Raw genomic sequence first — 19,051 nt, 5'->3', positions numbered from 1 at the left:
GGCTTTGGGATGGGTTCCTGTGCTCTATCTGCGATAAGGTGCCAATTTCTATTTATGATATTTTTTACCTTGTAACTGACTTGAGAAAAATTAGCAACAAACATGATAGGCTGTTCTTTGTCTTGGCTGTTTAGTTCATTGTTGAACAGGTTTTCTCTGTTAAAATATTTCGCTCTTTTGAAAGCATGTCGAATCATTCTCTTCGGGTAGCCCCTTTCTAGGAATTTTTCTTTCAGTCTACTGGCATGGGTTTCGTAGTCTGTCATTGAGGTACAGTTCCTTCTCAGACGAAGGAACTGGCCAAAAGGGATGTTGTTTTTCTGTGATGGAGGGTGGTTGCTTTTGTAATGCAGCATACTGTTCCTATCGGATGGTTTGGTGTATAATTCCACGATTAGTTTCCCTTCTTGATGTCTGATCGGAATATCCAAAAATTCTACCTGGGTTCTGCTGATGTGGGATGTGAACCTTAGGTTTGCATCTCCTAGGTTCAGCCACATCAAGAATTCATTCAGGGTATCCATTTCACCTGTCCAAAGAAAGAAAATGTCATCAATATAACGACCCCACTCCGAGATGTTTTCATAGAATGGGGCCGCTGTATTGTAGACATGTTTCTCCTCAAATTTGGATACATAAAGACATGCCAAGCTGGGGGCACAAGTGGCCCCCATGCTGGTCCCCTTGATCTGTCTAAATAGGTTGTCCCTATAGAGAAAAATATTATTCTTAAGGATTATCGTGATGCAGTCAATTATGAAGGTCTGATGATCTGTTAGGTCTTGTTCCCCCACTCTTAATATCTCCTCCATGATTTCAATCGTGCTATCCTGAGGGATATTAGTGTATAATGCTTCAATATCCAGAGTCACCAATATTTGGGACTCTGGATTGAAGCTCAGGTTTTCTATCTTCTTAATCATTGAGGTGGTGTCCTTAATATAGGCTTTCTGTTTCTGTACGAGTGGTTGCAGGAATACCTCAACGTAAGTACGTGGTTGCAGGAATACCTCAACGTAAGTACGTTGAGGTATTCCTGCAACCACTCGTACAGAAACAGAAAGCCTATATTAAGGACACCACCTCAATGATTAAGAAGATAGAAAACCTGAGCTTCAATCCAGAGTCCCAAATATTGGTGACTCTGGATATTGAAGCATTATACACTAATATCCCTCAGGATAGCACGATTGAAATCATGGAGGAGATATTAAGAGTGGGGGAACAAGACCTAACAGATCATCAGACCTTCATAATTGACTGCATCACGATAATCCTTAAGAATAATATTTTTCTCTATAGGGACAACCTATTTAGACAGATCAAGGGGACCAGCATGGGGGCCACTTGTGCCCCCAGCTTGGCATGTCTTTATGTATCCAAATTTGAGGAGAAACATGTCTACAATACAGCGGCCCCATTCTATGAAAACATCTCGGAGTGGGGTCGTTATATTGATGACATTTTCTTTCTTTGGACAGGTGAAATGGATACCCTGAATGAATTCTTGATGTGGCTGAACCTAGGAGATGCAAACCTAAGGTTCACATCCCACATCAGCAGAACCCAGGTAGAATTTTTGGATATTCCGATCAGACATCAAGAAGGGAAACTAATCGTGGAATTATACACCAAACCATCCGATAGGAACAGTATGCTGCATTACAAAAGCAACCACCCTCCATCACAGAAAAACAACATCCCTTTTGGCCAGTTCCTTCGTCTGAGAAGGAACTGTACCTCAATGACAGACTACGAAACCCATGCCAGTAGACTGAAAGAAAAATTCCTAGAAAGGGGCTACCCGAAGAGAATGATTCGACATGCTTTCAAAAGAGCGAAATATTTTAACAGAGAAAACCTGTTCAACAATGAACTAAACAGCCAAGACAAAGAACAGCCTATCATGTTTGTTGCTAATTTTTCTCAAGTCAGTTACAAGGTAAAAAATATCATAAATAGAAATTGGCACCTTATCGCAGATAGAGCACAGGAACCCATCCCAAAGCCCATGTTCTCGTATAGGAGAAATAGAACTATCAGAAATTCCCTTGTACACACATACAGGGAGACTCACAAGAGTGTTCAAACCACCATAGATGGCAAACCATTGCCAACAGGAACTCACCCATGTGCGGGTTGTGTCAACTGTATCAATATTATAAGAGGTGGAACTATCACAGTAAATGACAAAACAATCAACATCAGGAGCTTTATCAATTGTAGAACCTCAAACGTAATCTACCTTATTCAATGCCCCTGCAATAAACCGTATGTAGGTGAGACCTCTAGGGAACTCAGGCTGCGGCTCAATGAACATCGCTCAGCCATCAGGACTAATAAAATTGGAGCACCTCTAACTGAACATTGGAGGGAAGCTGGCCATAAAATTGAGGACCTTAAATGGTGTGGTCTAGAAAGAGTAAGTGAAAACACCAGAGGAGGGAATCTGAACAATAAAAGAAAAAGAAGGGAACAATTTTTTATGTCAACCCTGAATAGTGTCAGGTGTGGCCTTAATTCGAAGGAAGACTGGGAAAGAATTATTCAAGGATAAAAGAACGTAGAAGATAGACAGACACAATACACAAGATCTGAACAAAACTTGTGTAATTGTGAGCCTATAGAAGAGATGATGTAGTAATACAATCAAACGGGCAGGCAGCAGGAAGTTGGGTCGAGTGATACTGCTGCTCCGCGGAAATAATCTAACACCATACTGCGTAGGGAGTGGTAAACAATAATAATAGGGATGATTTATTGATATCACTAAAGGTATGTACATCAGCAATATAGGTCCAGCTGAATTGTGGGTCCACAAAAATAACCAAACACCACACAATATATTCAGCACATTACCAAATCAAATAGTATACTGTGTAGGGAGTGGTAAACAATACTAATACAAAAATAGCTTAACATCACACAGTATTTTCAGCACATTACCAAATCAAATAGTATACTGCGTAGGGAGTGGTAAACAATACCAAAAGGGATGATTTAGTAATATCACTAAAGGTATGTGCATCAGCAATGTAGGTCTAGTTGAACTGCTGGCCCACAAAAATAACCAAACATCACACAGTATATTCAGCACATTACCAAATTAAATAGTAGATAAAAAACCCTATGAAGTGATGTTTTAAATTAGTGGGGGACATATCCTTCGAGCCCCTTTCGTGTCAGCCTTTTATACAGCGCACACGGAAAACTGTAAAATACCCCACGTAGCCCCACGTAACCAAACAGCATTACTTGAGGGATTAGCGCTCATTAGGCTTATGAGGTATTGTTTCAAATGCGCGGTTGGGACATCCTTCGAGTCCCCCTCGTGTTAGCCTTTATTTAGTGCAAACATGAAACACTGTGCGCAGTGACAGCAGTAACGCGTTCAGTAACTTAGCAACCTGCCGATCCAACCGGAGGTGCTAAGGGAGAATGTGGAAGGCGAATTAAGTGCCGGTTCCGCACTCGGCGGAAAGCGTTCGGTTACCACGGTAACCGGACGCTGATAGGAGGATAGAGAACCAATAAGCGCTGGTGGGAAAAGAAGCCAATTAACACACGGCTGCTATATTAACACTGCGTGAGAGACTAGCGTTCCATTCCATTTTTTGTGACGGATCGAATAGGACCGCCGAGGTACGCTGTTTAAAGACTACCGGGACCCAGGAGCAGAGAGGCCGCTTGTAATCTTAAAGGTAAAGACTATTACTAAAAAAAGTGGGCATAATTTCGTTCGCTATAAACTTACTGATAGCATTAAAATAGTTTAACAGCAACATCCAAAAAGCGTTTTTGGGCTTAAGATAAACAACCTGACAGCGCTAGCAATTATTAAGTCAGGGACTGTAGCAACTGAGAAAAACTATTTGGAACTTAGAAGAATATAGCAAAATGTCTTTTCCATCACTTTAGGCAGCAGGAACCCCGACATCCACAACGAGGTGCCTGAGAACCACAAAAAAGAAATTGCAATTATCAGCAACTTTTAAATGGTGAGTGATGACTGAGGCACTGCTAATTAAATAGAGCCCTTATTTGGAATGATAAAAACCTATAACCAAACAATTAAAACACTTCCCAGGGTCATTGAAGAAACCTACATAGGAGAATACGGTGGCTCCTCCTGGTAGTCGAAGACCAAGCGTGAAAAGTCTTAATATAAGGTACATAATAAAATCCACACATTATACCTGCAGGTATGAAGTTGCCATAAAACTACTTGTTTTTAATAATGTCCTTTGTGACACAGATATAATCTTTGATGTGCGATTGGTACATTGAATCTATTCTTTCCAGAGGTAATACTATACGTGGAGATATGAATTTACCACAAACCTCTTGTTTTATTCTATAAGGATGTCTATTGTGACAAACAGATGAACATCTTTAAATAAACAAATTCATTAATGTACTACCCTTAAATTGAATTTATTCTATCCAGAGGTAATACACCGAACACAACCGAAAATAAGTCCAGAAATCAGATGGCAACAAGGTTTTAAACAGAAAATACTGTCTGGTGGGGAATTTTACTCCACTTGTTTTAAGGTATGCAACAGATATACAACTATTTAGATTGTCGTGATAGGGTTGCTCCATGTGGGCTTCATAAGCATTGGACTATATAGTCCATGGGAGAGGTGTAAACCACTAGTTTTGTACGAAGTGTATGAATAGCAAAGACATGGTCGATATGTGTTCTTAAACTAATGGTTTTTAGAATTACCAGCATGAAATTATTTATGCCTAACTGTGTGCAAACATCACCAACAATATGGAATAGGAAATCCGGGGGGATGCAATAAGGTCTGTTTGGACTAGAGATGCCTAGTAATGAAGTTTTAGTTAAATTAGCTCATGATTACTTAGAAATGTGTATACTTAATGGTCTGCACCAATGCTACGTAGAGTAACTCTGTTTTCTTAAAATTTCTTTTTAAACTCATGTAGAATCTGTCCTGAAGAAGGTAGAAATACAAGAAACCGAAACGCCGCGTCGACCTGTGATTCTTTGTTTTTAAATTGTTTTATACAAATGTATTAACACTGTTTCTTTGATTAATTGTATACTTTGTAAAGATGGAATTTTAAATTTGTATGTATAATAAATGTGTAACAGAGTAACTCATGGTGTGGTAAACTTTTACTTTTCCTTTGACATTTACTGAAGATATTGATTTATGTACATGTTTGTTGAAAACTAGGTATTTTAACCTATTGTGGGTATTACTAGAAAACGGTCATTTTTAATGTTGGTTATACGGTGAGACAACAATCCCTTTTCAACAACAGTTGGCATCTTTAGGGATACTAGTAACTAGAACAGTAGGTATACATTGCTCTTTTTGATCATACACGGATAGTAAGTAAGCACGAATCATTGTAACTTTACCTTTCCCGCCAGATTATTGGCATGCTTTATAAAGTCGCGTCTAGATAAATGGAACACTCACCCTAGATTCTAGGAACTAGGTGTGACACAGAGTCTATGACTGTTTGCTCGTGGGGACGCCTTGTTCTCATATTGAAGATTCATTATCCCCCCAGTCCCCTATTAGTCTGTGTGGGGTCCTCCTTTTCTTTTTAAGGTACATGCAGTGCCATATACAATGATTCTTAACTCCATGGCTGCTAAGGCAATTCCCCTCCTGTGCTGGGAAATTGCTTTATTCATTGTTTTATGACGAGCTGGGCTCGTCATCAGTGTATGAGGAGGCTACACCATGACGAGCCCAGCTCGTCATGAGTGTGGAAGGGGTTAATTAAACTAGAGTAAACAAAAGTATGTCAGTTTATGTTTGGTTCAGTATCTGTCAGCAGCTTGATGACTAGTTGCCTCCGCAATACGGTCTCTGGCTGGTATTGTTTATGTCATGCATATCCGTATCCACATCTGTCTGGACATAGTACGCGTCATGCAGGAATAGTGGTTTCTTTATAAATGCCTAGCTAGGACTCAGACCCCTTGATCACTGTATTATTACCAGGCCGAGACCATTACTGGACTGATGACTGGTTTGTAGTCAGATGAACATACCTTCCTTCGCCTGTTTTGTCCCTTTAGTCAAAAGAGGTGTTGTAAGTTTCTCCATTGTGTGTTGACCAAGACTGCACTAATTCCCAGTAGCAGCACTCACAGACACCTAACATGGCCGCTCAGTCACAGAAGATGCATTCTTAGTGTCTGTTGTGCTCGGTAAAGACCAGCATTATCTAAGCGGAATCTTCTTTCTATTATTCATTATTGCTAATGACAAGAAACTGGCAACATTGAGCCGAACTTCTATGGTCTGTAGCAGTTTTGTTAGGCACATGCTTATTTTGGGAGTCGGCATACAGTTTAGTTGTTTGGTCATTTGAAGTGGATTCTTGGCATTAACTGGTTAGGCGGATCAATTGGAGCCGCAATAAGGATATCGAATTGAGATTAAATGTGTGGTGGGTAATTGACTATTTTGCCTGATCGGCTGAAGTCGCGAGAAGCATATCACAATGGGACTTCTACAATTAGACCAGAGAGTTACGAGAGTTGTCACTATAATATAAGTGCATTTGGTGATACTGTATCACTCTGTGAGTACAAGTGGACTGTTTAGAGTGCGTATAACAACCATGGGTGCCAACTGTGTTTTAATTCTTTATATAACGTCATATTCCTCTGATAACTGAGCTGTCTGCTCCATATCACTTACTGTATAGCAGTGTTGTCTTCATTAAGACAAATATATTCGACGAGACAACTGTACGAGCTTTTAACAAATGATTGTTACATTTACGATGCAAACTAGAGTAGATTGATCTTATTACCATGGTTCGCTCAAATGGTACAAATGATAAATGAGCCCCATGGAACATTTGGTGACATATATTGATAATGCCCTGGTCCTAATGGATAAACTGGTTTGCCCTTGTTCACATGTAATAATACTGGTCCTGAAAGAGATAGTTCTACTTTTGTACCTCCCAGCCCCAATGCTCTTAATCACTGTTCTGCTCTAATGGTGGAAAGAGTGCTGTACGACAACTAAGTGGGCACAGATGGGAGAAAGTGGCACAGTCTGGAAGTCTCATAACCCCAGGTTACCACAGGAAAATGAGATAAAAGGAATTTGCGTACTCAGAATCACCAACGATATGGGCAATTGTAACCCCTGAGCAGTGAACATCCATCATGAACTACCAACAAAATGAACAAAACAAAAGTGCATAATCTAATGACAGACTGAGATGGAACTGTGTTCCAGCAGTCTCAGAACAGCATTGCAACTAGGAATTCTGAGCAGATCCCACTTATGTAAACAAGTGTCAACTGCCCATGAAGGAGACTTTCAGTTTCACCAGATGACACAGGAAGCGTCAATCTGTAGCAGGATTGAGCTCATCTATATTGTGCATCCTGACTATAGGAAGGAAAATCATGAATCTTCTCCTGCGAAGAAGTTGAACTTCTTTAGTTGATAGCTGGTCATAGTAGTACCATGTGCTCACTCAGGCTGCCAAAGTCCGCAATAACAGATCCTCTGGCGATTATTGATCCATTTGATTCTCTGGTTGGAAGTCTGTGGGCTTTAAGAATTATCAAGCCCAAAGGGCAACTACCCAGCAAAATCTCACTGCCAATGAAACACTGCATCGTCAGGGAGGGGCCCTCAACTTCATAAACTGCAGTGAACATCTAACAGACAAATGTTAGAAGCTGAAAAATCGTCTATAAATTCAATGTGTGGACTACACAGTTGTTATACTCACTTGCACATCTCTTTTAGTTTCTAACTAGCAGATTTCACTTGCATAAACCTGGTCATCAATCCCAGCAACAGTTCCTCAGTTTTGTCAGCCTGTTATCCTTGAATTCTAAAATGACGTCTACTAAAATCACCTTCATTTCAAAACTGCAATCGTAATTTGGAGTTCTCGCATGGCAGCTCATAAAAGTGACCCCTCCTTCTTGGAAAATGACCACTGCCACCTTTAGGCGCCCATTCAACATCATCTTACACCTCCAGCCGAGAACTCAGAACTCTGCCGAGTAAAGAAAGTCCCTCTTCGTTCCCTTCTCCTTTTTCAGTTTTCCTTTTTCCTCCGTTTGGGGCAATTGCGGTACAGGGTAAAAAGGCTGTAGATATTGTCTATCAAGGGGAAGTTGTAGAATTCAGAAATATTTCCAGGGAATCTTGAGGTTCACACATTCTAGTGCATGAATGCTCGTCCTGAACTGCTTGCCTGGTTAGTGCCAAAGCCACAGGCAAAATTGGAACAGCTCTGGCTAGCAGTTTCTGAATCAGGTCCAGCATGTGTGCCTTCCTTTGACACATCCCATTCCAGGAATTGAACTTCTAACTGGCCCACAGTTGGGGCCCTCCGATCCTAGACCGCAGCTTGGGCCATAACGTACTTGATTGTTGCATGCACATGGGTACAACATCACTTTACCACCATGCAGCTGCTATTGAGCCACGCACACTCCAGAGGCTCCTCGAAAAAGCAGAGGAGGCCATACCACTCAAGCTTGCCACACAGACTATACTGTGGCCCTATAACAGACAAACAGGACCCTGGAAGACGGGGCTGAACCAGAGCTCTAACTACTTTGGATGTTATGCTTTTTGATGTGCGATACTTTTGTTTATTTGTACAGCTATATTCTTTGCTGCTGATTCGCTGAATTAAAAACAGTTTAACATAAAATAATTTGTAAATCTAACCTTTAAATGTTGAGATAACTTCAAACTGTGTTCCCAGGGTAACTGCGGTGAGTTCCACTCGATCGGCAGCCAGAATGTAGCGTTCACCTGTGTTCAAACATTTTACGATGGAGTACCTAAAATGCGATTTTATTACAAGACAACAAGGTTTATTAACTCCGACATATAAATATTAATATCTAAACACTTCACTGTTGCACATTTATAGATAAACCTTTATAATTGTAGCAAACAATTCGAATTAAGAGCAAAACAAAAAGCTTTCTGATGACTGCTGATTGCCCACCAAGTTCTGAGGTCTCTGGAAATGGCATTTCCTTAAGGGGAAACTCAAAACGAAAAGGAGAAGAAAAAGATACTGGTTTACTCACGAGCTTGCTCCCAGCTTTCAAAGAGGTGACCAAATCAAAAGCTGTCAGTGATTAATGGGTGTTAAGAGCAACAGTGTAAAGGTATGAGCCAGGTATACCAGCCAGTTAAATGTCTCCCAATCACTTACATGATCATGCTACTTGTCTGAGTTAACTGCATACATTTATAAGGAGGTTAGGATTTCTATAAAGGATTGGGACTCTAATCCAAAAAATGTGGCATGCTTCATACATAATGAGATCCAACCAGGAACCCATCAGAGTGGCCAAGAACCTATCTTCTATGGTGAGAAAATGTAGTATTGAGCATAGTGTTCTCATATGGAAGATACAACAAGATGCTACTGCAGTCCTTAACAGATACTTTGCGCTTACAACCACAGCGTGCCCGAGATTTTTGTTGCTTGATACGGACCTACTGCACATGGTGTGGTCCTGCCCCAATATATGATCATATTGGAGCGCAGTGACTGTTCTACTGGAGGAAAGCACCGGCGAGAGCCATCAAGACACATGGGAGGTGTGTCTACTGGGTCTTTACAAACGTACAAAACACAACAAGGTACCTTCCAGATTCTGGGACCTGGGACTCATAACAGCCAAGAGACTGCTCACTAAAAGGTGGAAGGGTAGTGAACCCCCGATCGTGCGACACTGGCGTACATCATTTGACAATTGGGCCAGGGCAGAGAGTATTACTTTACAAAGAGAAGAGACGGCAGGGCTGAGAAAATTCCCTATTGCGCAACTATGGGATGATACTTTAAAGACTTTCCATAGCAAGTGCCTTGCTCGGGGCGTTACTTAGCCATTTCCCACCCGAAGTCGCACCTGAGAAGGAGTGGAGGCACGGCACTGCGCGTCCATATGATTGCCACCGCGCCGGGCGTGCGCAGGCGATGAGTCGCACGCATTTCACACACTACCAACACATAGCCGGGTGATGGTGACATAACCTCCACTGAGCGGAAGACTTGCTCTCCACATGTCCTATGGGGTGGGATGTGCCCCCCCCCCATGGGGAGTTTCACGCCGCGATGACCATAGGCCCACCGCGCCTTCCCCCCCCTCCCCCACGCTACAACTTGCCTAACACTGAAGCCACTTACGCAAGACATCGTATGGTACTATCCTTCCCTTTTAATTTTATACCCGTTTTCTTTATTTCCCCGTTTTCATTTTTTCCTTTAATTTTCCTTTGCCTAGTTACGCCATTTAGAGTTGGAATAGTTATTAGACATGGATCAACATTTCCTTACGCTGTGCACATTACTGCATTATGTGTGTGTAAATCACCTGTTACCAATTTCAAAACGCTGGTACATAAATGCGAGGGGGGCATGATGTTGCATGATTATTATAATGTGGAAATCCATGACATCCTCTGCAGATCGTGCCTTGTAGATGAGATGATGTAACACATTTCTTTGTTTGTAAAATGTGCAAAGTATGGTGAGAGTGGAAAAAATCCAAATAAAGATATTCAAACAAAAAAAGATGCTACTGCAGTCTTCTGGTTTTACTGAAAGACTCCCAGTAGGAAGAGGATAGGATCAAAACTCAAAACAGGTTGTCAACACTGAGTTTAAGCCAATAAGCATCACTCAAAATGTTATTAATTTTCAGAAATGTACAAGGTTGTTAGAGAGTGCATGAGTCAAGGAATTTAGCAACTGCTGGAAGCACTGCGATTGGTTAGGTGTTTCAAATTCATGTTTTTAAAGCAAAGGGATTGGCATTCCGGCTTTATGTAGATCTTGGACAATCTTGTTCAAGGATTTCTTTATGATTTCCAGTACAGAAGGGGCAAAATGTTCTTTAAACGTAGGTAATATTCTAGCTGATAATGGATCTGAGGAGGAACATGAACTACATTGGTAGAACATTGAAAGGAGATCATCTCTTAGGTCAGACAAAAGGATTGAAGGCAATGTGTTTGAATATCAAAGAGGTACAATACAGAAAATCTATTTATATAGAGTGCCTTCTGGTTGTTTTATTTGATTTCGCTTTGTTTTCAATACTCACTGTGGAATATATTTCTTTCAGATATTAACACATTGGTATTTGGGGTCGTTTTTCTTTTATTTTGCATTAGTGCACTCCTGGTTGAGATATAAAATCTAAGGAAGGGCGCTCCCTGGGTGTATTTGATATCAGATATTAGAACGGAATGACTAATCACACTGAATAGAAGAAAGTGCTTTGTTTGTCGCTTTATAAATTAGGTAAACTTTATAATTGTGGTATAGATGACATTTTTGGTGGTTTAACTAGTTTTCGGTCTCTGCTTAGGTGTGGGGCTTGTTGTATTATATCTATGTTTGCACAGGCAGTTAGACTTAATTATGAAGCTATGACTGCAACTTAGATTTAAAATGAGTGGTTCAAGTATATTTAAATCAATGCAGTTGAATGAAACAGGAAAACCTTATGAATTTGGTTCTGATAAAAATGTCTAGGGTTACTATGAGTTTAGGTGTCTTTTACTCATTGTGGAACTTGCTTAAGTACAGTTATAATGTGTGCGGGTGGTTAGAACCGTCTGACATTTGTGACTTTATTAAAGGGAAATTTTGATTAAAAATTAGTGGGTCGGTATATTTAACTTGTATTATATTGTTAGCTTCCTTTTTACCACTGTACAGAGAATAACTAATATCGGTTGTATTTTTACAATGATTATAATTGCTATTTATTATTTTGTACATATTTGTCTTTTTGCTTTATTTCATTGAAGCCTTGAAAAAGCTGTCGTCAAATGCGTGTTGGCTGTACCGCCACAAGCAATTGTTTAAGCTTCAATGTAATGTCTGAATTGGTTCATGAATATTGGAAATTTGGATTCTTCAAAAATATTTTCTTTTTTCTTCTATGAAATCTATTATAGTGGACTTCAATAATTAAAAGATGATTATGTGAATATTGTGATGGAATGATCCACCGATAAATATTTTGCAATTAAACTCTAAAGTAATTGCATTTTGATGCATTTTAAGGTTACCTCCTTCAATTGTCATTTTGATACTTAATATTAGGTGGCAGTGAGTAACTACCACTTAGGCTTGCACTTTTAGCACTGGACAGGATTAGCCCTTTTCTTTGCCCTTATTACTGTTTTAGTTTTGATGGTGATATTAGTTCTGGTTTTGCTTGTGGTAAGGATTGTGTTGTTACAGGTGGAGCTGGAAATGGATATGGGTGTGTACGAGTCAGGTGAGAGAGGATGTGTTCTTCCCAGGTTGGAGGAACCATCTGCAATTCTTCCGGGCACTAGAGTCTTCCATTAGCTTGATACCCGTAAGGCAACGCAAAGAAACAGGTATTTTTCTGCACCACAGAGGCACTCAAATGGAGACTGGATTTCAAGCACTAGTCACAAGAACACATCAATGTTGTAATTAAAACATTAAAATACAGTTTAGGCAGTAGGATGCCATTGTTCTATGAAACCTCCATATAAATACAGCTTTGACCATGGCATCTCTGTAGGAGAAGGGACTTCATTTACGACCCGAGCAGAAATATTTTTTAGACATTGCTCAACTCTCCCTGCTTAAGAATGCAAATAACTGCCGTTACAGATCGAAGGGCCTTTCTTCCAAAAGAGGAATGCTGGATATAAAGCTGTTGCTGCTATCTCTGCTTCACAGTTGTATGTCGGAACAACGCATGCCTTTACCACGCATGCCGTTACTCTACAGTTTTTACAACAAATGTGTCTTTACCAATCATTCCTGTACCACACATGGTTACAACGACATGCCTTAGGGAAAGCGCTGGGCTTTGGAGCGGTATAATTTACTATTTCAACTCCACTCTGCGCAACAGTAGGGAAAGCGTTGGATTTTAAAGCCCAACGCTGCTTTCCCTAAGGCATGTCATTGTAACAAAATGAGTGGTAAAGGAATGCGTAATAAAGACGCATCAGTTCTAATGGCCTTGTTGCAACTGCAGAGCTTGGTTTCATGGTTAAGGTCATTTCCCCTACTTCACTGCTCCAAAAGATAAAACCCATTGATATTTGGGAGTGCTGGGTTTAGGGTGTCCCTTCCAAGTAGTGATTCTTTAAGGGATATATGATTGTGTTGCAACAGTAACATTGAAAAGTTACCAACTCCCGAGTTGGGGTGTTAACACATTAGCAAAGCAACCCTTTCCCCTTTCTGAATGTAAAAAAAAAAAAAAGATTTGTTGAGGAGTAGCCAGTGGTCCAAGGAACCACTGCCAATTCTCAAATAAACATTAAAAAATAAATAATAAAATGTTCTTTGTATATACAGTCCTGTTTAATTTCAAAATGTTTTCCTCATTAACATGTGATGACAGGCATGGTGGCCTTGCTGGCTGCTGACCTAAACAGATCACCATCCCTATGATTGCATCCAACCTCAGTGAGTCGCATTTCACTACCTCCCTCATGAATACTGATGGGAAAGGCAGGATTGCAAGTCACTACTATTTATTATTTTGTGAACAGACCTATTTACACGTTTCGGTTCACAAAACACTAATCCCATTCGCAAAAAGGTCAGTGCTCAACTTGTGACTACCTTATGCACATGATAATTTCGAAGATCATGCCCTATATGTCAAACATAGCCTCTGCCATATTCAATGATCAATCAAATCCTGTGCATGCGGTACATGTGGTTTTTAGTGTTCCTGAACCTAGATACACTGGCTATATATCTAACCAGAACCAAGGGAAGTAAGCAGGGTCTCCTCTGAATTCATTACGGGTGGGTGTTAATTGTCAAAGCATAACTACAATTGCAAGATGAGACAGTGACTGAGCTCTGTGTGGGATAACAAGCTCTACTGTTCCAGAGGAGCTTGTTCACTAGATTTGCTCACTGAAAATGAGATATACATTATTTAAGTCATAAAAGATAAACAGCTACACATCCCCTTCAAATTAAGCCCAGACAAAGCATAGCCAGGTTATCCATCTATAGGCATGAGAAAGGATTTATACCTCCGCTGAAAGGGTGCAATTGGTGCCAGTGACAGGGTTAGGAGGGGGAAGCATGACTGAAAAGGCAAGTGTGAAACAGTGATGGAGATTCTGAACAGAGATAGTGTGATTATTAGGAGCTTCTGTTTCATCAGAGCACATTCATAAGTGGGAGTCAACTGACTGAAGGCATGATGTACATGATCAGTCTAGAAACGGTAAACAAGCACAACACCCCTCACAAATGCATCCAAAAAGAGCCTAGCTTCCAATCACGATATTAGAATAAAATGGTAGTACAACACTTGAATGAACTCAAAAGATTGCAGACCAATTATCTTTGTGTTCCAGGGAAGCATCTGCCAAGTAAATGAACTGAAGGAGTGGTGACGTGAAACGGAGGGCATTCATTTTTATGCAGAAGCACATGGGCAAACAGGAGTCACTCACAGGGCCTCAGACTCAAATATCCAATCCATGTCCATTCAGATGGTCAAATATTTCCTGAGAGCGAATGGTTGAAATGAGCTGACCCATTTCCCATATTGTATGCTGTCCAGTGGGTGGGAGGTGAATGCCACTCGAACAAACTAATGGAGGAAGATAGCAAACTCTAAGTATGCATTTGTATGTATGATTATTTTTTTATTACAAGAGCCTGGCAGACAGCAACAGGTGTCAGGGCAAAAGTAATAAAAATACAAGTGGAGGGATTGGGGTGTCCTGGGGCAGAAAAGGTAGGTGTGGCTACAAGAATATATTGAGGGTGTACAGTGGTGTTCACTGTTTCTTCGTGGCCGACTGTGTGTATCTGGTATCCTAGTTTTACATGTTGCCCTTGCCTCAAACATATCTAGTATATGCACAGAAACCTAGGCCTGTTCCTTGACATAAGTGAGGACCTGCAACAGGAGGTGCACAGCAAGGGTGCCTCTTTCCACTGACAGTTGGCTCTTGTTCTTGTCATTGGTTTAGCACATGCAATGATGGTGGCAGCATACCAGGTTTTGTAAATCTATAGTTTTCACTTTTCCATCTATTCAGAATATGAGATAAAATGCTTGAACCGGGCTGGTGGTAAATCTGGAGGCGGTCTAGCCGTCATTCTCAAATCCTATCTCCAGCTGACCTTTACCAAACTTATTAATATTGGTATAATTGAAGCCATGTACTTCTCTATATCTGACTCCGCGGCAGTTATCCTGGCTGGCACATTAGCTTACAACCCCCCCACCGCCACCTCCCCTTCTCTCACTGCCCTCTTCCACCAACTGGCTGATTTATCCCTCAAACACCAACATTTCTTAGTCCTTGGTGATTTTAACCTCCACGTAGACAACCCGCTCTGCGTGAAGGCAAACAATCTGCTGGAAACTATGGAAAGCCTGTATCTCAAACAATTAGTCGTAGGTCCCACTCATGTGGCTGGTCACACCTTGGACCTCATATTCGCCAATTTCTCGAATATCACTGTCCTCCCACCCCTCCCTCTCACCTGGACTGACCATTACCTCATCCCTTTCTCTCTTGCCCTCGGACGAAAAACTGCCCCCCTGGCCCCTAGGAAGGAGTTGGGAAGAAAGTGGCACAAGGTTACATGTGACACCTTGGACCCGGTATTCCACTTTCAGACGGAGTACCTCTCCTCTGATATAGATGAAAATGTCTCTAGGCTGAATGCTGCTCTCGTCAATGCGATTGACTCCATTGCTCCTCAGAAAATCATCACCTCCACTAGATCGCGACCCTCCGCTCCCTGGTTTTCTACCCCCCTTCGTGAGGAGAAAAGCAGATGCAAAGCTCTCGAACGTAAGTGGAGACTAAACTACGACCCTGAAGCCAAACTTTTATACAGATCTGCCCTGAAAATTTTCCTCAAACAAAAAAAAAATCGCTATGAAAGATCACTTTTCCTCTCAAATTACCAAAGCCAAAAACTCATCTAAAACCCTTTTTAGCATTGTTAAAGACTTTATTAATCCTCCGGCCAGGGCTCCTCAAAACACCGCGAGTCAGGCTCTTTGCGAGGGACTTTCAGACTACTTCCTCGAAAAGATAAACAAACTTTGGGTCTCCTTCCCCATAGGGCTAGCCCCCCTGCCTTCCCCCACTAGCCCCCCAGATTCCCCGTCCTTTCTCTCTTTTAATAAACTCAACCGGGATGATGCTATTAGGCTACTCACCCATTGCAAATCCGGCGCCCCCTCCGATCCTGTGCCTGCGAAACTTATGGGAGAACTGGCGCCTTCGCTAGCCTGCCCCTTCCTTTCCATCTGGAATGCCTCCCTCCACCATGGCTTCTTCCCTACCACCTGGAAGGAGGCCTTGGTGATTCCCATCCTAAAAAAAGCGGATGCAGATCCCACTGTTTTTGCTAACTATCGCCCCATCTCCCTTCACCCGCAAAAGTCCTCGAAAAAGCCGTGCAGCTGCAACTCACGGAATACCTGGAAAACCACTCTCTACTGCACGAATCACAATCCGGATTCAGAGCTGGATTTAGCACTGAGACGGCATTGTTGGAAGTATCCGAAACAATTCGGGAATGCGTGGACAGGGGCGAGGAGGCCATGTTGGTCCTCCTCGACCTGTCCGCAGCTTTCGATACGGTCTCCCACCCTATCCTCCTTGACCGACTTAAACAGATAGGCATTGGTGGCACTGCTTTCAGCTGGATCGAGTCCTTCCTCTCGACAAGAAGTCAGAGGGTATTGTTGCGGCCCTTCAAGTCAGAGAAAAAACCCCTGTCATGCGGGGTGCCACAAGGTTCTGCCCTCAGCCCCCTGTTCTTCAACGTCTATCTTGCCCCACTGGCCGACGTGGTGGAATCTTACGGAGTCAGGGTGGTCTCCTATGCTGACGACACTCAGCTGGTGTTTTCCTTTAGGGACCACTCTGACTCCGCATTCGCCAACTTCCGCCAGTGCCTCAACAACATCAGTGTCTGGATGACCGCTAACCACCTCAGATTGAATGCAGACAAAACGGAGGTACTGTTTTTCAATCAGAAAGCCTCCATCCCCTCTTCTTGGTGGTGGCCCACGGCGCTTGATCCCGCCCCATCTCCCGTTCACTCGGCTCGGAATCTGGGTTTCCAGTTTGATGACTCCCTCTCATGCAAAACTCAGGTTAATAAAGTGACGTCTGCCTGTTTCCTGAAGTTGCGCATGATCAGAAAACTTCTTCCCTATCTCCCCCTGGATTCCCGCCGCACAGTTACCCAAGCCCTCATCACGTCCCATCTGGACTATGCTAACAGCCTCTATGCTGGTGCCCCCCAGTATCTGGTAGGCCGGCTGCAGATTGTCCAGAATGCTGCGGCCAGACTGATTGGTAACATCCCCTACCGCCAATCTGTCTCTGCGTATCGTAAGGAACTCCACTGGCTTCCAGTGGTTAGCCGCATCCAGTTCAAGGTCCTTACCCTCACCTATCGAGCCGTCAACGACCGCGGACCCAACTACTTGAAAAAACGTGTCTCGATATCCCGCTCCACCAGATCCTTGAGATCCAATGACCTCCGCCTCCTGATCTCGCCCCGTTTTAGATTATCTAGAATGGGTGGCAGAGGGTTCAGCATCATTGCTGCTAAACTGTGGAACTCCCTACCAATCGAGTTGAGATTCTGTCCCTCCGAACCCATCTTCCGAGCCAAACTCAAAACCTGGCTCTTCTCCGGACTTTGAGTCACCCTACTGTTTCTCCTTGCTCTTTGCTCCCTCTTCTCCCTTGGAGGCTCAGGTTTTTAGCGCCGGGACACCCCTTCGGGGGTAGCTGTGCGCTCTATAAACTACATAAAATAAATAAATAAAATAAATCTATGTTACTGGGGTGGAGGTCTGCTGCATCACTCACGTAACGTTCTGCTTCTATGTGATAACACAAGAACTAGTGTTACCATCCCAAGTGGATGTTGTGCATGCTTGTGTTTGTAGCCTACATTAGCCGACATGTTACTTACATTATCTGTATGATTGAACCTGTGGGGTCCAATTAGGATACCTGTTGCCTTGTCTTGTACATACAATAGAGGTGGAGTTGTTTTGCTAGAATTTGGAAGTGTGTTGCTGGCATGCCTGAAGTTGGAAGGAAGGTTCCTAGACACCGAAGTGGGTAGAAAGAAGGCAAGACTCCAATTGAAATTCAATAAGGCTTTTTGCCATAAGGAGTTGTTGATTTGTCTTCCTGCAGCACCACCATCTGGTAGATGTAGGAATGAATGCTGGCACTGCAATCTCTGCTGTTCAAGGTAAAAATGAATCACTTTGGTGAGGGCAGCCGCTTGTCTTTCACTTGATTCCTTTTCAGATAGACAGTTACAGAATACTCATACTTCTTTATACCTCCATTGTAGATGCTCCAAGCTGGACACTACCTTGATGTGAGAAGCACAACTCTACACAAATGCTGTTTCTAGGGAGAAGCCTGGAGATGCCACAGTAAAGGTGAACCACCCTAAAACAGTTGTGAAAGTGCAGGCAGTGGATCTATATTTCCGGTCTGTTATGAATGTATGAAAGAGGAACCCACATACCCACTTGTTATTTTTTCCAAAGTCCTCCAAGACCTAGGATTCAAAAAGGATTGTGGTGAGTCAGTTCTCAGGGGTGATGGGAGATATCTCCTAGGGTTTTCCCTGCTGGAAGAAGCAGTTCATTTTACCCGAGGTGTCTAGAAGCTAACCTGCCTGATGAAGGAGGGACAGAGGCTACCAATCCTGCAGAAGGTTTGACTGTTTAGATAGAGCCATAAACAGGTAGACCCTCTGCTGGGGTCTGGATCTGCCAGAGGAAAGAGGAGAGCACACTGTGTGCCCTTGATGTTGCTGGGCATTTGACTATCCTTAGTTGTAGTTCTAGGGAAACCACAGATCTGCAGCTGCTCAGTGCAGCCATGCCAAGAACTGCGACAGCGTCTGAACCTGTGCTGCTGTGACCCAGAGAAATGAGACTGCGGGTCATCCAGTACTGCTCTGACCTAAAGACCAGCATCAGCATTTGGCACTGCTACAT

General features: G+C 42.3%; 1 protein-coding gene across 1 annotated transcript in view; it reads right to left on the bottom strand.

The window, feature by feature from the left end:
• The window catches only part of IARS2 (isoleucyl-tRNA synthetase 2, mitochondrial), a 628,540-nt gene that overhangs the window by 383,161 nt on the left and 226,328 nt on the right, over positions 1–19,051 (bottom strand). The window contains exon 8 of the mRNA XM_086927919.1: positions 8,712–8,827. Within this exon, the coding sequence (XP_086784045.1) occupies positions 8,712–8,827 (116 nt within the window). The remainder of the gene's footprint in view (positions 1–8,711; positions 8,828–19,051) is intronic.

This window comes from Lissotriton vulgaris, chromosome 6, assembly GCF_964263255.1.
Source record: "Lissotriton vulgaris chromosome 6, aLisVul1.2, whole genome shotgun sequence".
Lineage (NCBI taxonomy): Eukaryota > Metazoa > Chordata > Amphibia > Caudata > Salamandridae > Lissotriton > Lissotriton vulgaris.
This window is presented reverse-complemented; position numbering and strand designations above follow the sequence as displayed.